A 26013-nucleotide genomic window follows, 5' to 3' on the forward strand; every position below is an offset into this window, starting at 1 on the left:
TGTTGTTAAGTGTGTATTTAAGGGGACCCCCCCCCCGGGGGGTTTTGTTCCATGGCAGGTAAGAAAATCTTCCTTAAAACACCACTATTTTAGGTATAATAGAAGACTAGTTTTTCTTTTTCAAGAGCTGTATGCTTCATTTGTCTGAGTTAACCTGATTCATTGTTGTCAATGATGTATTCTTGTTGGAACTGAATATAAATGATCTAACTCAAATATTCGTCACTACCACTGAGACAACAATGAATTATGAATTAATTGTATATTTCTGTTTCAATATAAAATCGTGTTACCTTGCATATACCCTGCATGGGGGGGAAGGTGGCTAAATAAGGGTAACAAGAATCAGATTTGATGATAAGCTATTTCTTTCTTTCTTTTTTTTTTTTTTAAGATTTTATATATTTATTTGACACAGAGAGAGAGAAATCACAAGCAGGCAGAGAGAGGGGGCAGGGAAGCAGGTTCCCTGCCGAGCAGAGAGTCCAAAGCGGGGTCCCAGGACCCTGAGATCATGACCCAAGCTGAAGGTAGAGGCTTAGACCACTGAGCCACCCAGGCACCCCGATGATAAGCTATTTCTTAACAGCATTTGTACTAGATAGACAAATCAGTGTTGTGAGATTCCTGACTTAGGAGGGACTCTTTTTTTTTTTTTTTTTTAAGATTTTATTTATTTATTTGACAGAGAGAGATCACAAGCAGGCAGAGAGGCAGGCAGAGAGAGAGAGGAGTAAGCAGGCTCCCTGCTGAGCAGAGAGCCCGATGCGGGGCTCGATCCCAGGACCCCGAGATCATGACCCGAGCCGAAGGCAGCGGCTTAACCCACTGAGCCACCCAGGCGCCCCTTAGGAGGGACTCTTAATACCTTTTCTAAGGTCTCTTCTTTTCTGTGTAATACAAGGATGTGTGTCCAGCTTCATAAGCAGCAGAGGTGATGCTGAAGCTTCAGCATCTTTCCTGCGGTCGGGATGTGGTATCAGACCGCTTTGCTGATGTTCATTTTCCTTCAAAGTCTCCAACCTCTGCAGCAGTCCAGACATTACTCATCTAACATTTAGAGAAACTGGTTGTTTCAAGAATTTACCTAACTTTGCACCCCGATGCCTAGTGATGGGAAAGTTTATTTTGTTGGTACGTGCTTTGGAAACAGTCCAAAACCTTTTTCCTAAATACGTGGCTTTTACACAATCAATATGCCCTCGTAACTCTTCTTTTTTTCCTTCTAGAGTAAAGCTAAAACATTTTGAGAAATTTCAGGATACAGCAGAAGCATTAGCAGGTAAAGTGAAAGACTAGCTTTTTTTGGTTTTGTTTTCAGTCTTGTCAGTTGATTATCCTTATCAAAAGATTATTTGCTTCAGTTGCCTGAGTTAACCTTATTCAATGTTGTCAATGATGCATTCTTTCTGGAATTGAATGTAAGTGATCTAACTCAAATTCGTCACTACCACTGAGACAACATTGAGTTAGCTTTTTTCACCATAGGGTTTGTTCCCCCCCATGTGATGAGAGGTGAGAAGTGGTTAAATTGATCTCCCTGTGGAAGCCAACAGCATAATGCTGAAGCACAATTCAGTAAAAGCTGTACTGCAAGGGACCAAGGTAATGTAGTCAAGTACATAGCTCTCTGATAATTTTAATCCAAGGGTAAAGTTGAGAATAGCTAGGGTTCACAATTGAAGTAATAAAGCAGCTCTCCAAAAGTATGTTTTTAGTACAGATGCGCACATTATTATTAAAAGCTTTAGGAAAACTAGTAGGCTTTTGTATGTATGGTTTGGTTTGGTTTTTAATGCAAAAACTACACCTAGGGGGAAAAAAACTACACCTAGGGGGAAGAGTTAATCCGAAGGGAACATAAAGAATGGATGGCTCCTGTCCTTCAACCGGTCCTCAAGATGGGGGAACAGACAATAGGGTTTACTAACTAGGCTTGGCTTTAGTAGGCAGTTGGTCTCAAGGTTGTTTTTTTTTAACGTTAGGAAAAACAAGAAGACTGGATATATGGATTTTTCAGCTGCTTTAATTCCGTATATCAAATCAGCCAACTGCTTGGCAGTGTAATTTGAAAATGTAGGACCATAAGGAAGAATATGGCATATAATTAGGAATTTCACAGACCCAAATAATTTTGTTCATCAGCCCCAATAAAAGGGTATAATTCTCTTGTAAAAATTGGGAATGTAATCAGACATGCTGGAATATTAATGGGCTGCCCCAACATTAGCAGTAGGGTAGCTGAAAGAAGACCCAAATATGGGGCCAGTTTTTTTAATTTTTAAAAATAGTTCAAATAAATAAATAAAGTATAAAAAAAGTAAAATAGTTCTAGGACTGCTTTATCGGTTAAGTCAATAATTAAAGCCTCATAGAGCCATTAAAGCACAACTATGATAATTTTTGCCTGGAGGGTTTATTATTATTATTATTATTTTTAAATAATCTCTACTTCCATCATGGGGCTTGAACTCACGGTCCCAAGATCGATGGTGTAGTTGGTAACTACACAATTCTTGGTTTCGGCTCAGGTTATGAGATGGAGCTGGCTGGCATCCGTGTGGAGTCTACTTGCTTTCATATTCTCTCTAAATCTTCAAAAAAAAAAAAATTATATTGGTCGTAGAGGTTCAGATATACATTTGTATGGAGAGCTTTATTTTCACAGTCTGATTTTTCAAGTTGCAAGTCTTTCAAATACTGCAGAAAATTTTGGTACTACCTCTCTCTCTGACAAATAATAAAATTAAAAGAAAAAGAAAAGAAAAAAATTTTGGTACCAGCCTACATTTGGATGAAGTGGAAAGATTACTAGGGGATGCCGAAAAGTGGCTAGTAAAGTACAAGACTCAGTTTCCCCTTTACCTTGTCACCATTTCTGGCATCTTTTACTAGAAAGATAGAAACTTACTAGAAAGGTAGGTTATAAGGAGTCAGTGTTATACAGTATGGTATATCAAAGGTTTTAACCTAACAAAAGTAGCTTGAGACTCTGCTACTTAGAATGTGGTGACCTCTGTAAGAGCTGTGTCGTAGCTAGGTGATTTTTGTCCTCACCATTCATCTTCCCAGATAACAGATGAAATGGACTTATAACTCAAATGGATGGAGATGTGGTCAGGAGGAAAGAGAAGGTACCTGGCTGATAAAGGATTAACTACCTGGCCTTCGAAAATGTGGCCTACTTCTTCCTGGAAGGCATACTTTAAATTCAGCCCAAACTCTGACATATAGCAGAAGAGATGTTAACCCATGTAGGTCCAGAAGATTCTAAGTGTAGGCCTAAGGAAGGGTGAGAGTTAACAAAGTTGCAGATTTAGAACCTACCAAAAATGAAAGCAGTCCCAAATGTAATAGCCTGCCTTTGGGTAGTGAGTTCTCCATCACTGGAGGTTTGCAAGCAGAGGCCTGATGCCATATCTGGATCTGGAATTAGCAAAGCCTCCACTCAGGCGTGCTTAGACTGCAGCAGGACCTTCCAAATGAATACCCTCCTTTTTACCACAGTCTTGACAGGATTTTAGTATATTTCCCAGAGCATCAGGCCAGTCTATCTTCAGTGACACTGGAGAGTGAATCTATTTGTCATTCCAAGATAGGTTGTTTCTAACATTTTATGATTCTAGTTCTGTCTGGATTCAAGAGTAGATTTCATGTGACACAAGGAATGTTGGATCTGCTTTTAACTTCTGGTTCTGGAGCTGAAATGAGAGTGGAAGATCGGATGAGACTGGAATGTGTAACTCCTTCACTGTTAACTGCATTTATCATTTCATTTTAGAAGTAGTGTTAAATTCAGAGTTTTTTTAAAGGAAATGCTTATTTTCCTTTATTCTTTAAGTTTAAATGAGATCTTGAAGTTCTTAACATTAAAAAAACTTGAGAGTTAACTCTTTTGTTTTTTCTTTTTCCCAAAAGCATTCACAGCTCTGATGGAGGGCAAAATCAATAAGCAGCTGAAGAAAGTTCTGAAGAAAATAGTAAAAGAAGCCCATGAACCCTTGGCTGTAGCTGATGCTAAACTAGGAGGGGTCATAAAGGTAAGTTATGTTTTTTGTGCCTGCTCATCAGAGCTCCCCATACAGCATAGTAATGACAAAGCGTAGCCTTTGTATTGAGTTGTTTCTTATAAGTTCTCATACATGATCTTTTTTCTCCCTATGCTACAGAATAATTGATTTCCAATATGATTATCAGGACTAAGTACATACAAGTAATGCCTGTTCATTGTAGAAAATAATTAATAACCCCAAGAAGTAATAAAAGTTAGCTTTAACCTTGCCACCCAGAGATCTTTTAATACTATGTATATCCTGCCATGTTTCTGTTGAGTCACATTTCTTTTTCTGAAATTTCAACAGAAATGAGGACGTGACATTTCTTTTTAGTGTATGTATTTTATTAGAAAACTTTCTCGCAGGGGGTAGAGTCTCTGGAGATGAAAGTGGAAAGACTGGAAAAGTGGGCTCCCAAGCATGAAAAAGCAAAACAGTTTGAAAGCTGGTTGTGATAGTTTGATCTTCAGTGGTTATAGTAAATACTGTAGGGACAGTGAGCATACCTCTGATTTTTTAAGTAGGATTTATATTATGTTGTAGGTTTTTTTGTTTTTTTTTTTGTTTTTGTAATAAAGATTTTATTCATTTATTTGACAGATCACAAGTAGGCAGAGAGGCAGGCAGCGAGAGAGGAGGAAGCAGGCTCCCTGCTGAGCAGAGAGCCTGAGATCATGACCTGAGCCAAAGGCAGAGGCTTTAACTCCTTGAGCCACCGAGGCGCCCCTGTTGTATGTCTTCTTAGGTAGAAAAATGCTAAGGACATTTGAGAGGCTGTTTTTTTCGGTCAGGGTTGTGAATTTAAGAAGTTCAGTTAAGGGGCGCCTGGGTGGCTCAGTGGGTTAAGCCGCTGCCTTCGGCTCAGGTCATGATCTCAGGGTCCTGGGATCGAGTTCCGCATCGGGCTCTCTGCTCAGCCAAGAGCCTGCTTCTCTCTCTCTCTCTCTGTCTGCCTCTCTGCCTACTTGTGATCTCTGTCAAATAAATAAATAAAATATTAAAAAAAAAAGTTCAGTTAAATTTATTTCTAATTCTCTCTGGTGAGTAATGAAGTTTTCTGTGATGATGCAGTCTATCCTCATTCTTTGAACTGCCCATAATTCTTAGTTTGTAATTTTTTTTTTTTTAAGATTAAAAAAAAATTTTTTTTTGACAGAGCAAGATGCAGTGAGAGAGGGAACACAAGCAGAAGGAGTGAGTGGAGAGGGAGACTAAGTGTGGGGCTCAATCCCAGGACCCTGGGATCATGACATGAGCCAAAGGCAGACACTTAAAGACAACCACCCAGGTGCCCAGTTTGTAATTTTCTGTTAAAAAAAAAAAAAAAAAAAAAAACAAAAACATTAAATTTTAGGGACGGGGATCCTACTTCTTGTCCCTCTACCTGCTGCTCCACCTGCTTGTGCGCTCTCTCTTTCTCTGTTACAAATAAATAAGATTTTTTTTTAAAGATTTATTTATTTATTTATTTGACAGAGAGAGAGAGAGAGAGATCACAAGTAGACAGAGAGGCAGGCAGAGAGAGAGAGAGAGAAAGAGAGAGGGAAGCAGGCTCCCTGCTGAGCAGAGAGCCCGATGCGGGACTCGATCCCAGGACCCTGAGATCATGACCTGAGCCGAAGGCAGCGGCTTAACCCACTGAGCCACCCAGGCTCCCGATAAGATTTTTTTTTTGTAAGATTTTTTATTTATGTGAGAGAGAGAGAGAGAGAGAGTGAGAGAGAGTATGAGGGGGGAGAACAGACTCCTGTAGAGCTGGGAGCCTGATGCAGGACTCGATCCTGGGATTCCGGGATCATGACCTGAATGGAAGGTAGTGGCTTAACCAACTGAGCCACTTAGGTGCCCCAAGATCTTTTCTTAATTTTTTTAAAAAATATTTTATTTATTTATTTGACAGATCACAAGTAGGCAGAGAGAGGGAGAAAGCAGGCTCCCCGCTGAGCAGGGAGCCTGATGCGGGGCTTGATCCCAGGACCCTGAGACCATGACCTAAGCTGAAGGCAGAGGCTTAACCCACGGAGCAACTCAGACGCCCCAAATAAAATCTTAAAAAAATTCTGTGTATAATTTCTGACTCCCCCAGAATTTTACTACTGAAAGCCTATTGTTGACCAGAAGTCTTACCAATAACGTAAATAGCTGATTAACCCATATTTTGTACATGTGTTAGATACTGTGTTCTTAAAATAAAAACAGAAGAGAAAGATTTTACTTATTTGACACAAAGAGAGAGATCACAAATAGAGAGGCAGGCAGAGAGAGGAGGAGAAGCATGCTCCCTGCTGGGCAGAGAGCCCGATGCAGGGGGTCTGTCCCAGGACCCTGAGATCATGACCTGAGCTGAGGGCAGATGCCTAAGTGGTTGAGCCAGCAGGTATCCCCAAAACTGTAATTTTTCTCTCTCTCTCTCTCTTTTTTTTTTTTAAAGATTTTATTTATTTGTCAGCAGAACCATCGAGAGCAGCAGAGGGAGAAGCAGGCTCCCTGCTGAGCAAAGAGCCTGATGTGGGACTCCATCCTAGGACCCTGGCATCATGCATGACCTGAGCTGCAGGCAGCCACTTAACCGACTGAGCCACGAAGGCATCCCTATTTCTCTTTCTTTAAAGATTTTCTTTATTTTGGGGGCATCTGCATTTAGCTCAGGTCATGATCCCAGAGTCCTGAGATCGAGTCATGCATCAGGTTCCCTCTCACTGTCTCTCTCTCTCTCTCTGTCAAATAAATAAAATCTTCAGGAAAAAAAAAAGTTTATTTTGAGAGAGAGAGCATGAGTGAGGGGGAGGGACAGAGGGAGAGGCAGACTCCCTGCTGAGCGGGGAACCCAGTGGTCCAATCCCAGGACCCGTGATCATGACCTGAGTCCCCTAGGTGTACAAAACTTCTATTTCATTAATACAGATGTTCTTCTTACAGGAAAAGCTGAATCTCAGTTGTATCCATAGTCCTGTTGTTAATGAACTTATGAGAGGAATCCGTTCCCAGATGGATGGATTAATCCCTGGTGTAGAACCACGTGAAATGGCAGCTATGTGTCTTGGATTGGCACACAGGTGAGATTTACTGGAGAAGAAAGTCCACTTACTCCTGTTTAGTAAGCAGCTGCGTTGCACTGGTTTAAGCATATTAAAATACTAATTTAATTCTCAATAATCTTTTGAAGAAGGTAGTAGTGGTATCCTCATTTTATAGATGAATCTGATGCCCAAAATCAGTTCACCTGGTAAGTAATGAAGCCTGGATTGGAGCCCAGGCAGATTCGTCATAGATATTCTCTATCCTTCAAGTGTTGGGCCCCACAATTCTTGGGCTTTCTCTTTTCCCTAATCTCTAACTGAATCATTTGGTATTCTTCCATCTCTTCATCTCCCCAAATCTTCTCATCTGCTGTGGTCTTCTGTCTGTATCTGTTGTTTTATTCTGATTTGTATTGACTTTTTATAGTAAGGCAAAGAGAAGCAAATTGACCTATCGTGTTTAATCTGAGGTCCATCAGAACCGCATTTCTGCTGAGCTGTGATATGTTCTGAAAAGCTTGGCATTCTGTGAAATTGCACTAAAATAACAGGTTTTTTTTTTTTTTTTTTTTTTAAGATTTTATTTATTTATTTGACAGAGGGGGCTGGGGAGCAGGCCCCCTGCCGAGCAGAGAGCCCGATGCGGGGCTCGATCCCAGGACCCTGAGATCATGACCTGAGCCGAAGGCAGAGGCTTAACTCACTGAGCCGCCCAGGTGCCCCAATAACAGGGTTTTTAAGTGAGGAAAAATAGGGTTAAAGGTGGGCTTCTGGGAACTTATGTGACATTATAACTGGAGCACTGTCAAAACTAGCGCTACGTACTAATGCAGTTAGAAAGATGTGTACATTTATGTTAAAGGAATAACAAAACAAGCAGAGGTCTGTACCTTTGGACAAAAAATAGCATCAGTTAACAGAAGGGTTAAAGCTGCTGAGTTACAAAGATGAGCAAAATACATAAAAATCAATAACTTTGTAATAAGCATTTTTAAGAGCACACAAGCAGCTAAGCTGAGTGAAGATTCAAGCTTGTGATTAATTGACATTGTATAACAGTAGTGGTTCTCATTCAAGGGCAGTTAAATATCAGAGGACATTTGGCAATGTTTAGAGACATTTTTGGCTGTTACAGGTGGGGTCAGATCTCTACTAACATAATGGGTAGAGGACAAGAATATTACTAAACATCCACAATTCACAGAATAGGCCCCTACAACAAAGAATTATCAGGCCTACATTGTTAACAGTGCCAAGATTAGGAAAACCTTATGTATAATATTGTTCCTCCATATCTTTCTGTTTTCAGGTGTTAATGCTACACATTTATTTACCTGCTGGTATCCTTGAAACCCTGTAAACATTGTATATGGACCAATGTGATTTGTACTACACAGCATTATCCTGTTTGTCTTTCACAAATTAATTCATATTTCAGGAACATGGGTTATAGCAGGACGTATATTCTCTTTTTTAAGATTTTATTTCAGAGAGCAAGCTTGAGTGAGGGGGAGGGGCAGAGGGAGAAGCAGACTCCCTGTGGAGCAGAGAGCCCTATGTGGGGCTAGATCCCAGAGACCTGGGATTATGACCTGAGCCAAAGGCAGATGCCCAACCAACTGAGCCACCCAGACGTCCTTGTATTTGCTTTTTAAGTGTGTATTTCCTAGTTTGCACATTGTATTCTCATTCAACTGGTTTTCCTATGTTGGGAAAATTAATGTAGCTCTAAGGAGAAGGATGTGGGGGGGGTTTTGTGGGGTTTTTTTTTGTTGTTATTTTGTTTTTGACAGACTCACAATGAGAGAGGGAACACGAGCAGGGGAAGTGGGAGAGGGAGAAGCAGGCTTCCTGCTAAGCAGGGAGCCCGGTGCAAGGCTTGATTCCAGGAACTGGGATCATGACCTGAGCTGAAAGCAGATGCTTAACGACTGAGCTACCCAGGTGCACCTAGGGATTTGGGTTTTTAAAAAGTTTAAAAATAGGGGCGCCTGGGTGGCTCAGTGGGTTAGGCCGCTGCCTTCGGCTCAGGTCATGATCTCAGAGTCCTGGGATCGAGCCCCGCATCGGGCTCTCTGCTCAGCAGGGAGCCTGCTTCCTCCTCTCTCTCTGCCTGCCTCTCTGCCTGCTTATGATCTCTCTGTCAAATAAATAAATAAAATCTTTTAAAAAAAAAAAGTTTAAAAATATATAAATAAAAAGTTTTTTAAGATGTTAATTAAACTCATTTCGGGGGCGCCTGGGTGGCTCCGTGGGTTAAAGCTTCTGCCTTCGGCTCAGGTCATGATCCCGGGGTCCTGGGATCGAGCCCCACATAACTCTCCGCTCTGTGGGAGCCTGCTTCCTTTCTTCTTCTCTCTCTGCCTGCCTCTCTGCCTACTTGTGATCTCTGTCTGTCAAATAAATAAATAATAAATAAATAAATAAACTCATTTCGTCAGTAATGCTGTCAGTAATTTTTTATTTTCCCCCTTTATCCCCAGCTTGTCCCGATACAGATTGAAATTCAGTGCTGATAAAGTGGACACCATGATTGTTCAGGCAATTTGTAAGTATAGTGCATATGATGTCTGATCCTTATAACTTTGCTATTAAAACTATCTTTTAAAATTTTATCAGTTGGGGAAGGAAAAGGAGATTAATTAGAATTTTTAATAGTGAAGTAAATAACTAGAAAATGCAGAATAGAAAAGGCAAGCCACCTGTAATTTGACTAGTTGGAGATAATGTGAATTAACACTAGTGATGTTAACAGATTTGTTTCCCATGAGGCAGATCAATACATGGGATCTATTGCTTTGTGCTTTTTACACTTGGCTTTATAATAGGTCAGTCCTGTGCCATTAAGTGAATTTTGGAAACCTCAAATCCTTGTTTCCACTTTTAAAAATCCCTTTAGATGGCAATTACATTTCTGGATATGTGCTCCAAAGAACCGAAAGCAGGTACTCACAGATAGATACGCACCTGTGTCTGTAGCAGCGTTATTCACAATAGCCAAAAAATGCAAACCACCTAAATACCCATAACAGATGAATAGATAAACAGAATGGGGCCCATTCACACAATGGATAATTTTTATTTTTACTTTTTTTTTTAAAAACATTTATTCTTAAGTCAGAGAGTGTAAGCATAAGCAGGGGGAGTGGCAGGCCGAAGGAGAAGCAGGCTCCCTGCTGAGCAAGGAGTCCTATGTGGGACTTGATCTCAAGACCCTAGGATCATGACCTGAGCCAAAGGCAGCTGCTTAAACTGCTAAGCCACCCAGCCATCCCAGATAATAACTATTTTTAAACCATAAAAAGGTTTACAACATGGATGAATTTTGAAAATATGCTGAGAAATAAGCCATACAAAAAAGACAACTGTTGTGTGATTCCACTTATGAGGTACCTAGAACAGGCAAATTGATAAAAGACCGAAAGTAGAAGAGATGACCAAGAGATGGGGGAAGATGGGGGATATGAGGTGTTACTATTGAATGGGTGCAGAGTTTCCCTGTGGATGCTGAAAGAGTTCTGGAAATGGGTAGTGGGTGATTGTTAAATAACATTGTGAATGTGCTTGATACCACTGAAACCTGCAGTTGAAAATGGTTAAAATGATAAGTTCTATGTATATTTTAGTTTTATAAAGCCATTTTATGTTCCTCTTTTCTCTTTCATTTTAATCTACTGCAGCCTTGTTAGATGACTTAGATAAAGAACTAAACAACTATATCATGCGGTGTAGAGAATGGTATGGCTGGCATTTCCCTGAATTAGGAAAAATTATTTCGGATAATCTGACATACTGCAAGTGTTTACAGAAAGTCGGTGAGTAACTATCCTTTAAGGCATTGAAAATAACAATTTATTTGCATCCCAAAACATGAGTTGTAATATTTTTTCTTAACAAGCTTCCCAGAGTTCCTTATGCCTTGTGTGTATTTTGGGAGTATAGTCAAATTAGGGTCTATTAGAATTCAGAGACCCTTAACTTGAACTTTGACTTCAGGGGCGGGTACAGCAAGAGATCATGGATCTCATTTGGTTTTTCTTAAAATGGCTTCTTTTTTTTTTTTTTTTTAAGATTTTATTTATTTATTCGACAGAGAGAGATCACAAGTAGGCAGAGAGAGAGAGAGGAGGAAGCAGGCTCCCCGCCAAGCAGAGAGCCCGACGCGGGGCTCGATCCCAGGACCCGGGGATCACGACCTGAGCTGAAGGCAGAGGCTTTAACCCTCTGAGCCACCCAGGCGCCCCTCTTAAAATGGCTTCTTAACGTGGAATGTATCTCATAGGGAATTTACCATTAATAGGGGCAACTGTAGACTTGGAATATCCTGCATATGTTATAATACTAAAGTTGGTACTGCTCTCTATACTGTTAGTGTTTGTATTCCATACCAGTGTACAGTAATATTAGTAGAAAAACCTGAATATTGTTAATAAATAGAATTTACCAGGCTTATATTGCTGCCCCAAGAATTCATGGCCCTGGATTTAATAAAACCTTAGCTATAAATTGTCTGTTACAGTGTTATTAGTTCTATTGTGTGGGGTATTTTGTTTTTATTCTAATTTATATCTTTTTAGAGGGAGATGATGGGGAGAGATTTTAATCTCTAAAAATCAAGCCTTGCATAAGGAAAATTAGTAGGTCAAACTTGTTCGCTTTTTGTTTTGTTTAGGCACCTTTTTCATTGGCTTACCTCTACTTTTTTTTATTTGACTATTTGGATTTTATATAATTTGTTGAAGAGTGATTCTCCCTCATCCTCTGTAAACATTCTGTAGGCGATAGGAAGAATTATGCCTCAGCCAAACTTTCTGAACTACTGCCAGAGGAAGTTGAAGCGGAAGTGAAAGCAGCTGCAGAGATATCAATGGGAACAGAGGTTTCAGAAGAAGATATTTGCAATATTCTGCATCTCTGCACTCAGGTAAACTGTACACATGGGGAAACTAGTTGTGGTGGGACTGGCTATGTAATAATAACTTTCTGATGGCGATGATGATTTTTATACTTGATCCACCTGATAAATATGAGGGTGTTCAGTCACTACCTCATCTGATGCCATCTTGATTTATATACTTTAGGGGGGAAATACATACTGAAGTAAGTTGAAAGAAGATTATCTAATTTATTTATACTAGCATTGTCTGGATAATGAATTATGAATCCCTTAAGGGAACAGAAATACAGCTTGAGTTACTTAATTCCAGCCTTTATGTTTGTAGCCTGGAATGCTTCTCCCCGCCCCCACACCCCATTTGGAGAGCACTGAAGAAGAATCACAAAAAGGAGCCTGGCCCAGTCAGTAGAGCATGTGACTCTTGATCTTGGGGTTGTAAGTTCAAGCCCCATGTTGGGTGTAAAGATTACTTAATAAAATCTTTAAAAAAAGAATCACACACGTAAAAAAGAATCACAGAGAGGATGACATAATGTCTAGCCCTTAGAGTTTTTAAAAATAACAGTAATATTGACTAGTATTTTTAAGCAATATATTAGGTTGATTGCATTTATTATCTCATAAAATTTATGAAAATGGGAAGCTGAGAGAAAGGATACTTTGTTTTCCCAGGATTACACAGCTTATCTATGACAGTTTAGGGCTCCAGTGTTTTCAGACATGTGGTTTTTATGTGATTTTTACACAAGTCATTTATGGTATATTCATCTTGTTCCTTATACTAGGTAATTGAAATCTCAGAATATAGAACCCAGCTCTATGAATATCTACAAAATCGAATGATGGCCATTGCACCAAATGTTACAGTCATGGTTGGGGAATTAGTGGGAGCACGGCTCATTGCTCATGCAGGTGATGATTTTAATGTAACCTATAAATAGGGATACCTAGAGTAGATTATTTTCTACCTAGGATTATTTTTTCATCTTCAAATTACGTTGATTAGAAATTATAGGTAATAAATATAAGTAGATGGTATATGGGAGAGGACTAAGGACCAAGTAAGTGTTCAGTGATGATTCTGATAACTGTGCCTGATTTCCTTTTGGATAATGAAGGCATCTTCAGTCACTACCTCTTCTGAGACACTTGTGGTCCGTTGTCAGAAGTTTATTACCATTAATGAGAATAATCAGATGAATGCAGGAGAATGAAATCAGTTGATATTTCCTAATACTAAAAATTTAACCAGATTAGGGGCTCAGTTGGTTAAGTGCTTGACTCTTAATTTTGGCTCAGGTCATGATCTCAAGATTGTGAGATTGAGCCCTGCATTGGACTCCACTCTGGGCATGGAGCCTGCTCAAGATTCTCTCTCTCCCTTTCTGCTGTCCCCCCGCACACACACCCCTCTAAAACAAAACAAAACAAAAAAATCATCAGATTAAATAGCAGTAGTTCTCACAACAGGTGATACATACCCTTGATCAAGAATCTGGTTCACTGCTGAATTTGCTATTTTAATGTATTCGACATGCAAAATATTTTTAATGAATTTATAATAAGACTTCATGTATGTATATGGTGATGTTACAAAGAAGGTACGCTATAAAAATATACTGTATAATTGAATATTCGCAAATAGAGTGAAATACTATTATATTATTGGAGTTAATCGTTAAAATCTGTCACAGAAGATCATAAAATATCCTCTATATCAAAGTATCTAAACTAGAATAGCCCCTCTAACGACATCATTAATCCGACAGACAGGCCATTCAGATGCCCTCAGCTGTGAGGCTGGGATTGTCTGGTTGGTTTTGTTTTCTGCATCCAAATTTTCATAGCCTTAACTACACTTTGGGGGTACGAGATGCAGGGCTTAACAGAAGTCTGTTGAATTTTAAATAGGGATCTAGTGGTTGGGCATTGATACTGGGGGTCTGTTCTGACAAAATCTATGCGATAAATCTAACAAAGCAGCGACTTTTTATACCTGATTAGTATGCTTCTATCTCCTCATCCGTATCTTAAACAACAGATAAGAGTGTGAGAAAGTTAACGCATAGTGATACTGTTGAGATGTCCTGTGAGTGTCCCTCTGATTGTATGTTTTTTTTCATATCTAAAGTAGAATATTTGATGTCTAAAGGCCTCAGTGGTATGCTAATGGAATATAGAATAGTATAATACCATCTCTGGGGCAAATAAGTATATAATTGAAGTAATAAGCTTAACCTTCAGTTCGTCCTCAGTGTTCACTGTAAGCCTCTGCTTATGCTGCTCCGTGAATGAACCACAGACACTGAGGCTTTTTAGGGAATCTCAGACTGGAATCTGTATTGTGTCAGATTTTTATTTACTCAGTGCCTGTAATACTAAGATTATATGTCTTACACTTAATACATGGAACTTTTAAGTACTTGGAATTGCATTCCTTGTAACTACTTCTTTTTTTTTTTGGAAGGTTCTCTTTTGAATTTGGCCAAACATGCAGCTTCTACGGTTCAGATTCTTGGAGCAGAAAAGGCACTCTTCAGAGCCCTCAAGTCTAGACGAGATACCCCCAAATACGGTCTCATTTATCATGCTTCACTCGTAGGCCAGACAAGTCCGAAGCACAAAGGAAAGGTGAGTTGTGTGTCTTCTGAGGCAGGTGGTTTTTTGCTTTTTTTCCCCCAGATGACTCATCTTCTGCCTGTTCTATGGTATGCAATAAAATTTTTCCGTTTTCTTTTTCATTAAATAGAGAATGATGAATTCTTGAGCTAAAAAGCACTTTTGTGTACTGAAAGAAAATAATATTAGTAAGTGTTGCTGGGGGCGCCTGGCTGACTCAGTTAGTAGAGCATGCAGCTCTTGCTTACAGGGTCGTGAGTTCCCAGCCCCACGTTGGGTGTAGAGCTTACTTTAAAAAAATATATATATTATTACTAATATTTTTATAAGATAAAGTATTACTAATTTTTTTTTTTTTTTTTTTTTTTTAGATTTTTATTTATTCATTTGTCAGAGTGAGCACAGGCAGACAGAGTGGCAGGCAGAGGCAGACGGAGAAGCAGGCTCCCACTGAGCAAGGAGCCCGATGTGGGACTCGATCCCAGGACGCTGGGATCATGACCTGAGCCGAAGGCAGCGGCTTAACCAACTGAGCCACCCAGGCGTCCCAAGTATTACTAATTTTGTTAAACCCATTTTCTTTTGCTGTATTAGGATTTTTCTAGAATCCATCTGTTTGTGAAGGATGGCGTGGATGGCACATCAAAAGTTTTCTATGTGGCAAGAAATCAACTTAACATCATCATTTATAAATTATAAAATAATAACCATGCACTGTGCTCAACTCTTAGTGGGACTTAAGTGAGTCCTTTTAATAGCCCTGTGAGATGTAGGGTATCTGTTTTACAGATGAAAAAGCTGAGTCTGGGGCACCTGGGTGGCTCAGTGGGTTAAAGCCTCTGCCTTCAGCTCAGGTCATGATCCCAGGGTCCTGTGATCAAGCCCTGCATGAGACTTTCTGCTCCGCAGGGAGCCTGCTTCCCTTCCTGTCTCTCTGCCTGCCTCTCTGCCTACTTGTGATCTCTCTCTGTCAAACAAATAAATAAAATCTTTTTAAAAAAAAAAAAGAGAAAACTGAGTCTTTGGCACTTTAAGTACTTGTAAGCTTTTTGCTTAGGGCACATAATTTAACAAGTTGAAATGTTAAAAACTTGAAATGTTACAAAATTCAGAGCTGATTGATGAAAGGGGCTGAAAAAAATGTTAATTAGCTTACAAGGGCGGTTGTGCCTTTTCCAGATGACATCATGGTGTAGAACTAAGGCCATTGAGTAGAAATTAAAGGAAGACATCAGAAGGATAGTTTGAGCTTGTTTTAGATGTGAACTACTGCAGGATCATCTCACCCAACAAAGTGAATGGAGTTGTGTGTAACCAGTTAGCCACTGAGAGATTCAGATAGAGCTAGGTGGCTTGGGTTGTATGATTCATAATAATTTTATAATTTCTGACTTAAAAAAATCCTACAGTGAGTGATAGAGTTGATGATGTGCTCCAGTTTTCTTATGAGTAAGTTATTGAGGATTTTAATGTCTCAACTTGGAATATAGTTTGAGTGCCTCTAACTTCAAGTTCTCTATCAGATTTCTCGAATGCTGGCAGCCAAAACTGTTCTGGCTATTCGGTATGATGCTTTTGGTGAAGACTCCAGTTCTGCGATGGGAGTTGAGAACCGAGCCAAATTAGAGGCCAGGTTGAGGACCTTGGAAGATAGAGGGGTAAGGACCATATCCTGCCTATTGGTAGAAATGTTAGCTGTCAAAAATGAATAAACTTCAACTGGTTTATGTACTTACTCATTTGACCTACTAAGCAGTTTTATTTTAATGATTAATATTACCATGTCTAATTATGTTTTTTTCCCTGCTGTTAAACAGTTACCCTTGTATTTACTAAGAATTGATATCTTTTCTTAGATAAGGAAAATAAGTGGAACGGGAAAAGCATTAGCAAAAACAGAAAAATATGAACATAAAAGGTGAGTACATTTGGGGAAGATGGGTGAGCAGTACCTGCTTGATGAAATTTTAATTGACAGCTGCAGTGTTTATAATAAAATGTAAACACTTCAGTGTCCTATTTTTCTTTGCTATTTATAATTTTCCATATTTTGAATTTTTAATCACAAACATTTTTATATTGTAATAAATATATACATAGTATATATTTTGGATTTTCTCTTTTTTTCCCTCTTACTTAAGTAATGTCTGTACCCAGCATGGGGCTCAAACTCAGAATCCAAAGATCAGGAGTGATGTGCTCCTTGAACCAAGCCAGCCAGTGCCCCTTGGCTTTTTTTTTCCCTTCTTAATATTTAACTAGTTCATTTTCGGGTGTTGATAGTAAATATTTGTCATTCATAGCTTCTGTATAGTATACCATCTGTCAAAAAGAAAATCAATTCGTTAATTCACAATGAAACCTAAAGACAGAAAAGTCTGAAAATAGCTAAAAGGCATAATAGTAAAGTATTCAAACCTCACCATGAAACAAAAGATACGTGTAGGGAGAGGTATTGTGGCTATTTGAGGTGATGTTCAGTACTACTAAGTTTCTGATGATGAAGTACAATGTGGCGCAACTTTTCTGAGAAGTGGTTTGACAGTATGTACAGGAGCCTTTAAAATGTTTCTAGCATTAACCCATACATTTTCCCTTAGGACTCCTGTAATTCCTTAAGAATTTTAATAGTAGGGGCACCTGGGTGGCTCAGTGGGTTAAGCCTCTGCCTTTGGCTCAGGTCATGATCTCAGGGTCCTGAGGTCAGGCCCGAATCGGGCTCTCTGCTCAGCAGGGAGCCTGCTTTGCCCTCTATCTCTGCCTGCTGCTCTGCCTACTTGACATCTCTCTCTGTGTCAAATAAATAAATAAAATCTTTTAAAAAAAAAAAGAATTTTAATAGTATGCTTTTAAACTGGGAAAGGAGTAACAATCTTACTGTGTGTGTATATATATATATATATATATATATATATATATATATATATTTAAACATGTATTTAGAAAAATTGTTTCCTTTATTCTGGAAAGAAAGCAGAAGCGTTCTGTGGGCATTAACATTTTGTTTTATGAATTTTCCAAGTTTTCAACAATGATTGTATATATATATATTTTGTAATGTTTAAAGTTGAATTTGGTGTCTTTATTTGATAAGTGTGGATTTTATTTTTTTTTAAAGATTTTATTTATTTATTTGACAGGGATCACGAGTGGGCAGAGAGGCAGGCAGAGAGAGGGGAGGAAGCAGGCTCCCTGCTGAGCAGAGAGCCAGATGCAGGGCTCGATCCCTGGACCCTGGGATCATGACCTGAGTTGAAGGCAAAGGCTTTAACCCACTGAGCCACCCAGGCGCCCCTGGATCTTTTTTTTTTTTTTTTTTTTAATTAATGTTTTTAATGTGTAAAAATTAAGCAGACATGACTCTACAAATAAACTTAAGAAATGAAACGTTCCTTAGCTTGTTTTGAACAATTTTTTAATGTTCTCATGCCATTGTACTTTTGACCTTATTATTATTATTTTTAATTTTATTTATTTAGTGACAGAGAAGAGACACAGCAGGGGGAGTGGGAGAGGGGGAAGCAGGCTCCCTGCCGAGCAGGTAGCCCAATGTGGGGCTCTGTCCCAGGATCCTGGGATCATGACCTGAGCCTAAGGCAGACGCTTAACAACTGAGCCACCCAGGCGCCCAATGTGGGGCTCTGTCCCAGGATCCTGGGATCATGACCTGAGCCTAAGGCAGACGCTTAACAACTGAGCCACCCAGGCGCCCTACTTTTAACTTCAGTAAATGTGCTACCGAAGCAAGCACGCTACTTTTAACTTTAAAGACATGTACTTGAAGCACCAATTAGGAGATTTATTCTTGTTTTAGGCACTTAGTGCTTCAGTTTTTTCTGAAAAATTTTTTCTGCTACATTAGAACAAAGGCAAATGTAGGCTTTTAGGGAATCTTTTTTTTTTTTTTTTTTTTTTTTTAAAGAATATATTTATTTGAGAGACAAAGTGAGAGCGTGAGAATGGAGAAGGTCAGAGGGAGAAGCAGACTCCTTGCAGAGCTGGGAGCCCGATGCGGCACTCGATCCCAGGTCTCTGGGATCATAACCTAAGCCGAAAGCTATCGCTCAACCAACCGAGCTACCCAGGTGCCCCTGAATTACCCTATTTCTAAAACTTAAATTGCTTCAGTTTTTAATTTCTAAAATAATCATTTGTTGTAAAGAAATTTTGTTTTTCCCCATACTGACTGTTTTTCTTTTTCTTTTTTTTTTTTTTTTTAAGATTTTTATTTATTTATTTGACAGACAGATCACAAGTAGGCAGAGAGGCAGGCAGAGAGAGGAGGAAGCAGGCTTCCCGCTGAGTAGAGAACCTGATGCGGGGCTTGATCCCAGGACACTGGGATCATGACCCGAGCCGAAGGCAGAGGTTTTAACCCACTGAGCCACCCAGGCGCCCCGACTGAATGTTTTTCTATACCATAGTCAGTCATCACATTGATTACTAAATGAGAATTCATTTTAGCTCACCACTTCCTTTGAAGTGTGATTGACTTACGTGGAAAATAGTGATTGATACCTCCTTACCTTTTGGAAATTACTAGTTTTCATAAACTGCCTCAAAACCACTAAAATGAAACAGTATTATATGCTTATGTAAGTATTATCTAATGGCATTTCTTTTAAACTACCTTAGAATTATTTCATTTATAAGTATTTATAGAGATTTTCTATAATTCTTTGACTCTTACAGTGAAGTAAAGACTTATGATCCTTCTGGTGATTCCACACTGCCAGCCTGTTCTAAAAAACGCAAGATAGAACAGGTAGATAAAGAAGACGAAATTGTTGAAAAGAAGGCCAAAAAAGCCAAGGTTAAAATTAAAGGTCAGTTTGAATTTTTTAAATATTGTTTATATTCATATTCTTTAAGAAAGACTTCGTGTGTCTTGGGGAAGTATATGCCATTGAACTTTATTGAGAAACCACCCATATTGAAAGTTAATGGTGTTTTAATAAGCCATTGTCATGTTCCTTGATAACAGTTAAGGTATTAAATTTATCAGACTTCATAGAGGAGTGTGAGAAGCATTTCTTTGAAAATATGGAATCACGTATTATGTTAAGTTTACCAAACTTTAGTTTCTACCACGTGAACTATTTTGGTAATTAGCTTAAAAAGAAAAAAAGTTCATGGTTTTTAAATTAGTTGCCAAAATATTTTTGTTATATTGTTTTCTGTTACATAGAATGGACTAGAGTAATAACATTGGTAACCTACCATTATAGTAATAATATTTAATAGTTACTCTCCAGTGAACTCAGCTATCTTGCAAAGCTGATAAGCAAGTAACCCCATTTACTAACAATACCTTTGTTGAGTTTGGTTTCTAAATAGCTTAGTGGTCAAAAGTATATTATCAGCAAATGTGGGTTCCTGCCCAGGCTGAAGACAACATAAACAGCTATTTAACTCCTATGTTTCTCTTTGTTTATTGAACAGTGAGGTGATCCCTAAGCCCATTAGTAGCATTTGAAACAGCAGACTCTAGTGTCTTCATTTGGACATCCAGTAAATGTTTCAAACTTAACATTCCTATGTCCTTGTCACTCTCAGTCTGTTGCTCCACAAATTTGTCTGTCTTACTAATGGCAGTTCTAGTTGCTTTAGCCTTTAACCTTGACTGTTTTCTTAGAACCCAAATCTACTCTGGCACCAAATCCTCTTTTTTTTTTTTTTGGTAAATTTTTCTTAAGTAAACTCTGTTCCCGTTTGGGTCTCAAACTTAAAAAAGTCCCAAGATCAGGAGTCACATGTTCCACCAGCTGAGCTAGCCAGGTGCCCCTATTCTGGCAACAAATCCTGTCAATGCAGTTCTGCTTTGAAAATATATATCCAGAATATAACCACTTGCCTTATCCACAACTGCTTTTCTTAATGTAGCAGCCACAAGGGCACACCCCCCATTAATTCTCTCATTCAGTTTTACTCCTTTTAGCCACACTGGCCTCCTCGTTATTCTTTGATCCTGCCAACGCTCCTCCTCTTCCAAAATAACCTTAGCTTTTGCTTTTCTCTTTACCTGGAGTATTTTGCCTCAAGACAGGTGCCATCTTTTCTCTCCTTTGCCTCTTCCAGGTGTTGCCTGACTGACTGTCCTGTCTGAAGTACCCGCATGCACTGCCTTCCTCAGTGTTCCTCTTCCTGCCTTATTTTCATTCTTAGCACAGATTACTGTGTAAAATATTATATAGTTATTCTTTTATTCCCTCCAGTCCTTGAAAAAAAAAGGCTACATAAGGACAGGGATTTGTCTGTTTTATGTCCTGTTGTGTCCAGTTGTCTAGGATATAGCCTGGCACTTGGTAGGTGCTAAATAAATTTTTTGGTGAACGAGTTTCTAGTGATATGTATATGTTATGGAGTCCTTTTTTTTTTTTTTTTTTTAAGTCCTTATTCTTAAGAGCCAAGCAAGATACGTTATCTTGTTAAATCTGGTAAGATGGGCAGTAAATGGGGTTTAGAGAACTCAGTGACTTCTCAGGGTCACAACAGGTTGAAACAAACCCAGGTCTTTTAACTCCAGAGCACACTTTTTTTTTTTTTTTTTTTTTAAGATTTTGTTTGTTAGAGCAAGAGAGCACAAGCAGGGGGAGCATCAGGTGGAGGGAGAGAGAGAAGCAGGCTTCCCGCCAAGCAAGGAGCCTGAAGCAGCACTCAATCTTAGGACCCTGGGATCATGACCCGAGCCAAAGGCAGATGCTTAACCCACTGAGCCAACCAGGCACCCTTCCAGAGCACAAATTCTTAATCCTTTCTAATAAAGTGACAACTGCCAAAAAACATTGAGTTTGGAGATCCAATGATCTGTCTCGATCCTAATTTCCGTAGATAGCTGCATGACTTCATAAAGTTAGTGATCTTGGACTAGGTAGGTGTTTGAAGGACCTTTCCACTTAAAGAATTTTATAATAAACATTGGATAGTCAATCAGAATGATGGGAAAAAACTGAGATTTGCAAGGTGGGAAAGTGAGGTCTGATATAATGTTAATTGTTGTGTCTATACTTAACCCCACTCAGTTGAAGAAGCCCCAGTAGCAACAGAGGAAGAAGAAGAAGAAGAAGGAGTACTAGTGGTAGAAGAACAGGAGACATCTGTGAAGAAGAAGAAAAAGAAGGACAAAAAGAAACATATCAAGGAAGAACCACTTTCTGAGGAAGAACCATGCACCAGCACAGCAATTCCTGTATGTTTGTTTTTAATACTTTGTTGGCGCAGGCCGGGTTTCTATTTTATTGAACTGTCTGTATTAGAAATGAGCAGGCAGTTGAGGTGGTTTTTATTGATGGAACAGTAGAATAAAAATGATGTTGTAAAAAGGCCAAACCTAAAATCTTACTACAAAATGGGTTTACTTTGAGGAAGAGAGAATATAACTTGATACAGATTTTCAGAGAGGTGATTTTTATATTTTTAGGTCTTAATCGTTCACCAAATTTGTTTTTGAGGGAAATTGATCTACTTCGCTTCTTATAAAGTTACTGTTCCTCACCCATACATTTACAGCGCTTTCAAAGCATTCTTATTTGTTACTTTCAGAGTCCAGAGAAAAAGAAGAAAAAGAAAAAAAAGAAAGATAATGAGGACTAATTGAAGGGAATCATCTTTGAGTCATCGGGACACATCACACCTAAGATTCAGTCAGGAGTGTATCAGAAATGTTCCGTAATTGAGCGAAGGTTGGATGAAACAGAGTTCCTACTCATCGATACCTTTTCGAACCTACGTGTCTTGACACCAGTTCTATTAACTTGATTATGTCATTTCTCAGTCTTTGTTATACAAATAAAAATATTTTCTTTGTATTTTAAGGTAGTTCTGTGATCTCTGTATTTTAGTACACAATTATGATCCTTTCTATATTTAACATTTAATGATGATTATTGCTTTGATAAGTATAGCTGAAAAGTGAGAGTTGTGAATTGTTCATTTGAAACCTAACCTCTATCCTTCTGGAAGGCTGTGATTAGGTGGACCAATTTAAGAGCTTTACTCTAATGTTTCTTTTTCCCTTTTTGACTTTTTTCTCCTGTTTCTCTGCTTCTGTATTTATTTAAATAAAGCTGTATTTTGTGTTCAAAATTTTAAAATTAGGTGAGCAAAACTTTCCTGTATCCCTTCAGAAAGAAAAAAAATTGTATCCATAACATGATTTTACTTCGTAGTTCTGACTGGAGCAACAAAATAATTATTAACATTAACATAGATGGAGATTTTTTTTCTAAGGTGACATTTTTAAAAGGATAACAAAATGATTTTATAATAGTAAAGAATGGGCAGGGTAACAGGAAAACAAGATGACCAAAAATATAATGTCCATCGGTATAAACCAGGACATAGAACACCAAAGAGAAATCCTTGTTTCTAAAATAGTGTTTCCTGGAAGTGGAAAACAGCCTGGTGGACAGCTACGAGTTTCGTAGGACCGTTCAGTCTTGCATCACTTGTGTGCCGTGGGTGTGATGGAGAAGCCCAGCTCAGTAAAAGCATTCAGCAGGTGGATGAGCCAAAGTGATTCTAGTTTTGGGACACCTGGGTGGCTCAGTCAAGTGTTTTGATTTCAACTCAGGTCATAAGCTTGGTGTCTTGGGGTCAAACTCTATGTCTGGCTACCTGCTTAGTGGGGAGTCTGCTTCTCCCTCCCACTGTGCATGCTCACTCCCCACCGCCGCCGCGTGCTCACTCGCTTGCTCGCTCACTCAAATTAATAAATAAAATCTTTAATGAAATGATTATAGCTTTGAGTTCCCTTTGCTTTTCATGTAACTTTTGGCAAGTCCACAGACCCTCCTAACTTCAGTTCCTCACTTGTAAATTAGAGATAAGGTCAACTTTACATCTCCATCTAACAGTGGTTTGTAGGGGGAAAAAAAGATAAAAATTTTCAGAGGTGTAAGTACACTTGAAGTAAATGCTACAGGAAGTACATGTAACTATCCCTAGACACAATTACAAAATAAAACTGGTTATTTTTCTCCCAGAAGAATGTTACCATCATTAGTACCTCAGACACATTCTTGACTTGGGATGTAACAGATTTTTAGTTACTTTTATTTTTTTTAATTATTTTTATTATTTTTTTTTACATAACAGATTTTTAACAGCTTTTGATGAGAGTTGCCCATAGACCTGCCAAGGGCTGTAAAAGTTTTCTATCTGAAACAGGATAAGACTTTGAGAATGCTAGTTAATAAACTTCTAATCACTTTAAATGGTCTCATACAGGCCTGGGGGGAAAAAATCTAGTTAATCACAGAGCTATCAATTTAATTAACATATACTATATTACTAGTTTGAGATAGAATTCATCAGTTACATACACAGTACCCGGTTGATTACTTCACATGCCGATCCTTAATGTCCATCGCCCAGTTACCGCATCCCCCCCCACCTCCCCAAGCCATCAGTTGTCCTAACTGCTAAACTCTTAACTGTTCAAAACACTAACCAGAAGGTAGGTTCTGGTTCTTTGTACTGAAATGGAGCCTTAGGATCTTCGTCTGCAATGGGAAGTGCAGGTGGGTTTTATAGGACTTAATTTTGATGAGCAAACTATTTCCATGAGTGGGCCATATAAAATACTTCAGACCTACAGATTATCTGGGTGCTGGCTGACAGTTGGTAGAGCTTGGGACTCGGGTTGTGAAGTCAAGCCCCACACTGGGTGTAGAGATGACTTGAAAAAATTTAAAAAGCTTGCTGATTCTCAAAAAATGAAAAAGCAATGATTCTCCACTGTATTCCACATCCCTTCAAAAGTGTAAATTTAAATTTTTTGGTTTGAACTACTGTATCAGGGCACCTGGGTGGCTCAGTTAAGCATGGGACGGTGGCTTCAGCTCAGGTGGTGAGCTCCGTGTCCTGGGTCAAGCCCTCTATGAGGCTTGATCTCAGGGTCTTGAGTTCAAGCCCTGTGTTGGGCTCCAAACTGGGGCATCAGGCCTACTTTAAACAGTTCACAGGGGTGCCTGGGTGGATCAGTGGGTTAAAGCCTCTGCCTTCAGTTTAGGTCACCAAATCAGAGTCCTGGGATTGAGTCCTACATGGGGCTTGGCCCCAGGACCGTGAGATGATGACCTGAGCTGAAACCAAGAGTCAACCCACAGCCACCCAGGTGCCTCCCAGAGCATCCTTTACAACTGGTTTCAGGCCCATCCTCTATCCCAGCTGTACCACTTAGAATAATGGGCATTAGGGCCAAGTAATTAAAACCTTTAACATGTATGAGAATCACCTGGGGATCCTGATAAACGGCAGATGAGTCCGGTAGATCTGGGACTGAGCCCATGAGTCTTCATTTTTAGGAAGCTCTTAGGTGCTTCTTTTTTTAAAGATTTTATTTATTTATTTGTTAGAGAGAGAGAGAGAGCACGAGCACAGGCAGAGTGGCAGGCAGAGTGGCAGGCAGAGGCAGAGGGAGAAGCAGGCTCCCCGCCAAGCAAGGAACCCGATGTGGGACTCGATCCCAGGACGCTAGGACCATGACCTGAGCCGAAGGCAGCCGCTTAACCAACTGAGCCACCCAGGCGTCCCTCTTAGGTGCTTCTTGTTGGAGGTCACACTTAGGGTATATGGTAAAGTACTCGGGCAGATTACTTAAACTTGCTCTGAGAATAAAGTGAGAGAATGCTTAAAGGGGTCTTAAAAAACATTCATTTCCTTCTGTATCTCTTGAATATCTCCATTCCCCAAATTGTAGACCTTCCTGTGTTTTCTTACCTGTAAGGGCCTTAATCTTTGTGTAGTGAAGAGTGAATGACCTGTGGACGAATTAACTAGATTTTTGTGTTACTTTCAGAAGAAAATAGAATTAAGAGCACCGGGGCACCTGGCTGGCTCAGACATTAGAGCTCTGTGACTCTTGATACTGAGGTTGTGAGTTTGAGCCCCATGCTGGGTGTAGAGTTTACTTAAAATAAAAACTAAGAATGCCACTTCTGAGTTTGTTTTTCTCATCGTGAGCTTTTTTTTGTTTTTTAATTCTTATTTTTTTAGTTTTTATTTTAATTCCAGTTAACAGTGTTATTTGTATTTATTTATTTAAGAGTGCACAAGCTGAGGGAGGGACAGAGAGAGGGGGAGAAGGAGGAAGAAGACTCCCCACCAAGCCTGGAGCCTAACACAGGGCTCTATTCCACAATCCCGAGATCACCCGAGCCAAAATCAAGAGTCAAAAACACTTAACCTGCTGAGCCACCCACGTGCCCCAGAAAAAAAAAAATTTTTTTTTTTTAAAGATTTATTTGTCAGAGAGAGAGAGCGAGCACAAGCAAGCAGAGTGTCAGGCAGAGACGGAGAGAGAAGCAAGTTTCCTGCAGAGCAAGGAGCCTGATTCGGGACTTGATCCCAGGACTCTGGGATCGTGACCTGAGCCCAAGGCAGCGGCTTAAACAACTGAGCCACCCAGGCGCTCCCCAGA

At 39.3% G+C, this 26013-nt stretch overlaps 1 protein-coding gene across 3 annotated transcripts in view; it reads left to right on the plus strand.

Moving 5' to 3' along the window:
* Nucleotides 1-22400, plus strand: part of LOC111143108 (NOP58 ribonucleoprotein) — a 30751-nt gene extending 8351 nt beyond the window's left edge. Inside the window, exons 3-16 of one of the 3 annotated variants that reach the window (XM_022496610.1) lie at nt 1230-1282; nt 1489-1605; nt 3919-4040; nt 6975-7111; nt 9559-9623; nt 10756-10890; nt 11854-11999; nt 12758-12884; nt 14440-14603; nt 16115-16249; nt 16448-16509; nt 19284-19417; nt 21614-21780; nt 22134-22400. In XM_022496610.1, the coding sequence (XP_022352318.1) occupies nt 3933-4040; nt 6975-7111; nt 9559-9623; nt 10756-10890; nt 11854-11999; nt 12758-12884; nt 14440-14603; nt 16115-16249; nt 16448-16509; nt 19284-19417; nt 21614-21780; nt 22134-22184 (1431 nt within the window). In that variant the 5' untranslated portion in view covers nt 1230-1282; nt 1489-1605; nt 3919-3932 and the 3' untranslated portion in view covers nt 22185-22400. The remainder of the gene's footprint in view (nt 1-1229; nt 1283-1488; nt 1606-3918; nt 4041-6974; nt 7112-9558; nt 9624-10755; nt 10891-11853; nt 12000-12757; nt 12885-14439; nt 14604-16114; nt 16250-16447; nt 16510-19283; nt 19418-21613; nt 21781-22133) is intronic. The other 2 variants (XM_022496593.1, XM_022496601.1) reach the window with 2 other exon arrangements.
* Nucleotides 22401-26013: the final 3613 nt, after the last annotated feature.

The sequence above is a fragment of the Enhydra lutris genome, unplaced genomic scaffold (assembly GCF_002288905.1).
Source record: "Enhydra lutris kenyoni isolate GAN:26980312 unplaced genomic scaffold, ASM228890v2 scaffoldscaffold1, whole genome shotgun sequence".
In the NCBI taxonomy this organism is placed as follows: Eukaryota; Metazoa; Chordata; class Mammalia; order Carnivora; family Mustelidae; genus Enhydra; species Enhydra lutris.